The sequence below is a fragment of the Sminthopsis crassicaudata genome, chromosome 4 (genome assembly GCF_048593235.1).
Source record: "Sminthopsis crassicaudata isolate SCR6 chromosome 4, ASM4859323v1, whole genome shotgun sequence".
Lineage (NCBI taxonomy): Eukaryota > Metazoa > Chordata > Mammalia > Dasyuromorphia > Dasyuridae > Sminthopsis > Sminthopsis crassicaudata.
Window position 1 is genome coordinate 178,385,852 of NC_133620.1, and position 7,194 is coordinate 178,393,045.

Below are 7,194 nucleotides of genomic sequence, written 5' to 3' on the forward strand. Positions count from 1 at the left end.
AATCTACACCACTTTAACTTCAAATTAGGAACTGGCTAAATAATTGCCAAGATTCCCTTCTTCCTAGCCACGCTCCTCAGATGCGTGTGTTGGGTAGGGAAGAATTTCAAGAAGAAATGGGAACGGAGGAGGCCAGAGGTAGGGAAGAAATGAAATCGCTTTGAATGACTCTCACACGGGGGCCTGGCTGTAGTTCTCAGGCTGAGGTGTGGAGCTACGATGAAGACCGTAGCTACACTAAAGAAGCTACCACTGAAAATTACTTCACAGAAAGCTTTCATAGGTAAACTGGTCAGAGGTTACCCTCCGGGCACTGTAGCACGGGTCACGCGCCTCCCGAGAGTTATCACCTAAGAAAACTGAATTTCGGCGCGCCTTCAGGTGTAAACAAGCTGAAGTTTGTTAAACCCAGCCCCAGAAGTTTGGCCACGCCCTTCCCGGAAGTTCTCTTCAAAGGAAAAGAAATCTCTGTTTACCAACAATTCGCTATCCTCGCCCCAAACAGGATCACGCCCCTCAGGGACGGTCTCTCCAATGAAAGCGGAATCCTTGTGTGACAGTTTCGGAAAGACGCTGGAGTTTGCTAATCCCGTGCTTTGGTCTGGCCACGCCCCCTGAGGCGGTCTCTCTCCACCGAGTTTCTTCCGATTTCTCTTCTCGCGAGAGAGCCTAGCTGGGCTTTCCGTGGAGCCGGCCGGCGCCATGGCGCCTGCCTCTACCTCTCGCAGCCCGGAGGATGCCCCAGGTTCCCGGAGACGGCGTCACGGAGGCAGCGGTGGCGGACACTCAGCTACAGCGTCTGGAGGAGGCGGCGGCGGCCGCCGAAGCTCCTCCAAGAGCCCTCCGGCCACCAAAGCTATCCGCTCGCCCCGGGGCCGCTCTCGTTCTCGTTCCAGAGAGCGCAACGGCTTTCGACAGTCGTCGTCCTTCTCGGAGCCGGGAGGCCCAGGCCGCAGCCGTCGCAGCCCCAGCCGGAGCCACGGCCGCGACCGAGAGCGGCTTCCTGATATGCGTGGCTCCTCGTCCTCATCTTCTGCCCACTACCATCATCACTACCACTACCATCACCATGGGGGCGACCGGCAATGGCCAGATTACTACGAGAAGGAGAAGGAGGAGAGCCTGCGCCAGAGAAGGTTAAATGAGCGGGAGCGGATCGGGGAGCTCGGAGCCCCGGAGGTGTGGGGGCTTTCTCCTAAGATTCCTGAACCTGATTCTGATGAACACACCCCTGTAGAGGAGGAGGATTCAAAGTCCAAGAAAAGTGCTTCAAGTTCCAGTTCTGAAGAAGAAAAGAAGAAAAGGAAGAAGAAAACGAATCGCTCCAAAGAAAATGCTCAGAGGAAAAGAAAGAAAAAGACGTCCAAAAGAAAACATAAAAAGTATTCTGAGGACAGTGACTCTGATTCTGATTCTGACTCTGATTCCAGCAGTGAAGAAGAGAGAAAAAAGGCAAAGAAAGCCAAGAAGAAAAAGAAGAAGAAACACAAAGTGAAAAGGTCCAAAAAGAAGAAATACAAAAAAGAATCTACTGAGTCAAGCTCTGATGGCTCTGATGAAGAGCTCCCAGAAGATGATCTCTGGATTGAGAGATCAAAAAATGCAGAAGCTATGGATTTAATTGGGCCAGAAGCGCCAGTGACACATGCCTCTCAAGATGATAGACCTTTGAACTATGGACATGCTCTGTTGCCTGGAGAAGGTGCAGCTATGGCCGAGTATGTCAAAGCTGGAAAGCGAATTCCTCGAAGAGGAGAAATTGGCCTGACAAGTGAAGAGATTGCTTCCTTTGAATGCTCCGGCTATGTAATGAGCGGTAGTAGACACCGAAGAATGGAAGCTGTGCGACTTCGAAAAGAAAACCAGATCTACAGTGCTGATGAGAAGCGAGCTCTAGCATCCTTTAACCAAGAAGAGAGAAGGAAGAGAGAAAATAAGATTCTAGCCAGTTTTCGAGAAATGGTATATAGAAAGACAAAGGGAAAAGATGACAAATAAGGACTTTGTCAGTTATGCAGCTAAAAATGTTAAAAGTATCTTTACAACCTTATCTTTTTTTCTATTGAAATATAAACAAAGTTTATGATGCACTTGTGCCTTCTTTTTTATTAATTGAATTCCTTCAGGAGAATATGGTGTTGATAGAACTAAATTACTTTATTGGTATCATTTCGAAAAGGTGTGATTGGCGTACTTAATCTGAATGTTTCTATGTGCTAGTTAATGAAAGTTTTATGTGTTGAATTGAGGGAGTTGGTCAAAAAGTGATCCCTGAACAACCTTGCAATTCAGTTTTTTTTTTCCCCCAGTGGTACTTGGGAGGGAGATGAAGGGGGAGGGAGAGGGAGAGGTAACCATGGTCAACTCCAAAAGTCATGCCCTCTTAAAGTAGTGACACTAAACCCTGTACAGTATACTTACTATTCAGGGAAAACAAACAAACAAACCCAGCATTCCCCTGCTTTTAACACAATTGCTGTAAATATAGGAAGCCCATTGCTGCAAAAGAAAAAATAATGAAGTTTGGAAATTCACTTCTAATATTTTATAAGCTCTGATTTGTACTAGGAATGTTGAATTATTGGTTCTTTCCTCAACCTTTTTTACTAATAGGCTAGTTAAATCGCCAATGACAGAACAAAATTTGGAACCAAAAGACCTGCATTTCTTTTATTAGGGTTATGACCCTAATAGTCAAACTCTCTCTGGGCTTCATTTCCTATCTGTAAAATGAGGGGTTAGACAAAAATAAAATCCTTAAGGGTTCCTTCCAGCTCTAAATCTTGGGAACTTAAATTCATTTTTAAAAATATTAGGCAGTTGTAAGTCCTCTCTCCCCCATTTAAAAAACAAAACAAAACAAAACAAGACTGGATGTATCTAGTATTAGGCCAGTCAGTGAAACTAAGCACCTATTGTGTGATATGTGTGGGAATACAAAAAATATGAGTTCACAAACTAATGAAGACTACAAAACAAAATGTATATATTTCTGGGCAGGAGGGGAGGAGAAGAGGGAAGGCATTAGAACTAAGGGAGGTTGGGGAAAGCTTCTTGTTAATTCTACAGGAATTTCTGTAGATTCTTAAAAGATGGGGCTTCATTTGAGAGAAGCCAGGGAAACCAAAATACTGAATTGAGGAAGAACATTCCAGGCTCTGGGGACAGCCAGAGGAAATGTCTAAAGCTGAGTGTCTTGTATGTCAGTACAGGTCAGTGTCACTGGATCAAAGACTTGGAAATAAGGCGCAAGAAAATGGAAAACTGGGATGGGGGGGGGGGAATGCAAAGGGTTAAAAAGGTATTCAAATCCTTAGAATATTTTATATTTGATCCTAGAGGTATTGGGATTCACTGAGTTTATTGAGTAGTGGATGAAATGAGCAGGCTTGCGCTAGTGTTATTAAAGGTCAATGGGGTTGCATCATTTCAGCTTAAACGCCTATATAATGGGAATAATAAATAATCGAGGTTCTAAATGGCCAGTGGCATAATCAACAGGTAAGGATGAATTTAAGTATCCCCTTCCCAAATGACATTTTCCGGTTTTTTTTTTTTTTTTTTTTTTTTTTTTTTTATTAATAAGGATAAAAATAAAAATTTCCTATTTAACACACTTATGGAAATTTTTCCTTATATGGCTTGGAGATTTCATTTACTATTATACATAATCTCCAAATACCATTGTATAAATTCAGCTTAATCACTTTAAAAAAAATTATTAGCTAACGTTTGGAAGAAATAGTGCCATTTCTTTTATATCAGCTCATTTGTTTTCCTTGCCCTTTTGTTTTACTAAAGGAAGATGAGTGAGGATGTGATTTCATTTTTATGTGAATTTAATGTCCAAAAGTGATTAGCTTCTCCATTGTGAGAGCATCAAATATCAACTACTCAAGTTCAAAATGCCCCCAGACAAATTTAATGTTTTTCTCTAAATTTGCCCCGTCTAAATTTTGTATTAATGGTACCAATATTGGTACAGTCATATAGCCTGAAAATTTGGATTATTTTTAGATTCTTCCTGATGAATTTTCCCCCACTTCAAGAAGACAGCCTGCTATGTTAGAAAAATTGAGGACCTAAATGAATCCTGGCTTTGCTTTTTACCTATGAGATTTTATGCAAGTCACTTAAGTCTGAGATTTTAGTATCATGAAAAATGAGGTAAGATGAGGTCAAAGATCCTCTGATGCTATTAAATTCAGTTCCAAAAAAAGTGTCACCTACATTATCTGGAAGACATTGGCTGCAAAGTTGAAAACAATCCTTGCCTTCAGAGAGCTTAAAATCTTAAACAGGAATTATGATAGGTACACATTTGATACAAAATCTGATAGAGTAAAAGAGAGCCAAGTAGTGTTCAAAAATAAAATTTAAAGTGGGAGAAATCATTTAAATAGAGATGGTAAAGGAAAGCATTTACAGAAGAAATAGCATTTGCACTGGTCTTAAAAAGAATTAAAAGAATAAGCTCTATTCAGGCAGGGACCATGCCTTACTTAAAAAAAAATTCTAATAGGCATTTCCTATTAGATTTCCTGCAGGCATTGATTGACTAAAGGAGTATGATACAGATGAGGTGTGTGGCCTGTGTGCATACAGTAAAGCAGGACAGTGCAAGTCAAGGTTAGGAAACAGTTACTAGTATTGTCTGGCTATATAGAGTACATTGAGAATATTAATATGAATTTTTAAAATGGATTTTTATTTTTAAAGTATGTGTAGATAGTTTTCAACATTCATCTTTGCAAAACCTTGTATCCCAGATTTTTCTTTCTCTCAGGCCCTCCTCTAAACAGCAAGTAATCCTAATATATGTTAAACATGTGTAATTTTTCTATACATATGTCCACGTTTATCATGCTGCACAAAAAAAAAAATCAGATCAAAAAGGAAGGAAAAAATAACCAAAAAAAGATGAAAATACTATGTTGAGATCCACATTCAGTTCTTATAGTCCGTTCTCTAGGTGCAGATGGCTCTCTCCATCACAAATCTATTGGAATTGTCCTGAATCACCTCAATATTAATATGAATTTTAACTATCTTAAGAGAGGCTCAGTCATTATGGAGGGCCTTCAATATTAGATTCAGCCATTTGCATTAAATCATTTTTGAATCATGATATGCCAGGTACTGTGTACTATACTAATACTTCATGTACTATAATAATAGCATTTATATAGTGCTTTTAAGGTTTATAAGATGCTTCATATGTATCACCTGAGAAGGTCTTCACAACCCAGTGAGGTAGGTGATTATCCCTATTTTAAGGGAACAGTATGAGCTAATTAAATTAACCTTCTTAGGATCATACATCTAGTATCTGAGATGGAATTAAAATTAACATTTTCCTGACTGTACTATACCACCTAGCTGTTGATATGTAAGCAAACAAAACTATTCTTGTCCTAATTTGAAAACATAGCACATAATAGGAACTAGAAAACTGAGAGAGAAGTCCTTGATCCTCATCATGTTTTAGAAATGGTGGTTAGGAATTAACAGAGAGGCCTGTTATCCTAGGAACAATTAAAGATTTCTGAATGGTAGTGCTAGGGGAATGAGGAAAGAGTGTGTGTGATCAGAATGAGGAATTTCAGTCTTCTTACATTGGTAGAAAAACTTTAAGAAGGAATATTGGGTGGCACTATCTCTGCATGACATGGAATAGAAATGAAGGTGATAAAATTTGGAATTAATAAAGTGGGAGATCAACCATAATCAATGAGAATATTAAAATTACAAATGATAATAGAGATTTGAGTGGAGAGGAAGATAAGATTGACAGTCATTGAAGCAAATGGTAGCAAATCCTAGACATTGTTATATGACAATGACATCTATAGTAAAATAATAGAACTAGATGACTCAAACGTCAAAGTAGGAAGGCCTGATATGAATTGTCAGAGTAATACTTTAGTAGTGAGAATCAGAAATATTCCATTTGCATGAGCAAAATCTTTACATTCTCTCCAATCCCACAGTATGCAATAGAAACACTACCTTCACATAGCCACTGCTTGCATAAACTTTTTAGACTGGCAAAATGAGAGAATCATAGAAATTCAGAATTGGAAGGATTATTTGGTACAAAAATGTACATTGGTACAAATGGTTATTTGTTGAGAATGTTGTTGAGATTGTTTTTATTCATTCAATGTTTTTTTCAGTATTTTAGCATTTTTATTTATCAGTATTTGCTTGAAGTCTTTCCCTTAGGGAGAACCCTCTATTGCCTAAAGTTACCCATTCTCTTTTGGATAGCTAGGTGGATCAAGTGCCAGGTCTGAAATCAGGAGGACTCATCTGAGTTCAAATGTGACCTCAAACCCTTACTACTTGTGTGACCTTGGGTCACACAACCCTGTCTGCCTCAGTTTCCTCATCTGTAAAATGAGCTGGAGAAGGAAATGGCAAACTACAAAGCCCCAAATAGGGTCACAAAGAGTTGTATGTGAATGAACAATTATTTCTTTTTATCAATCTTAAAGTAACCTTTTCAATTTCACTCACTGTTCTTAGTTCTTCCCTTTAGGACCTACATTATAATTCCAGTCCCCTTTCATGACATGACACCCTTCATATAATTGAAGACAAGTATTATACCCCAATTCTTTTTTTTATGATGACTAGTTCTTTTATTCTTGTTATATTATGAACATGAGATTTCTAAAGAGTGTGACTTCTGTATCTCTTCAGATTAACAAAGGTTTCCCTAAAATGAGTGGAGGATAGGGGACTAGTCAGACATAGCCTTTAAATATAGTCTAAGATTGCATTAGTGTTCTTGACTATCACATAGCACTTCTGACTCACGTTGATTTTTCAGTTTATTAAAATTCCCAAATGAACTGCTTTTTAGTTATCTTGTACATGTGAGGTTGATTTTTTTTAACCTATGTAAAATAACATTTAAACCTATCATACTTCATCTTAATATAATCAACCTAAATTTTTTTCCATAAACATTTTAAAAATTCTGACTTGTTCCCTAATGAATTAGCTATTCCCCTCAACTCTTGTCTCATCTATAAATTTGAAAAGCATGCTATTTTTACCTTTATCCAAGTCATTGATTAAAATATTAAACAGCACAGAGGTCAAGGACAGATCCTCAGTTGCTAAACTGAAGATTTCCTTCTAAGTTCAAGTATTAATGACTACTCTCATTCCCAATCCATTTAACTA

The 7,194-nt window shown here is 38.6% G+C and overlaps 1 protein-coding gene across 1 annotated transcript; it reads left to right on the forward strand.

Moving 5' to 3' along the window:
• The first annotated feature begins 336 nt into the window (after positions 1 to 336).
• Positions 337 to 2,090, forward strand: LOC141566013 (NF-kappa-B-activating protein-like). Its single transcript, XM_074309973.1, has one exon. The coding sequence runs from the start codon at positions 703 to 705 to the stop codon at positions 1,996 to 1,998; it is 1,296 nt and encodes a 431-aa protein (XP_074166074.1). The 5' UTR covers positions 337 to 702; the 3' UTR covers positions 1,999 to 2,090.
• The last annotated feature ends 5,104 nt before the right edge of the window (positions 2,091 to 7,194 follow it).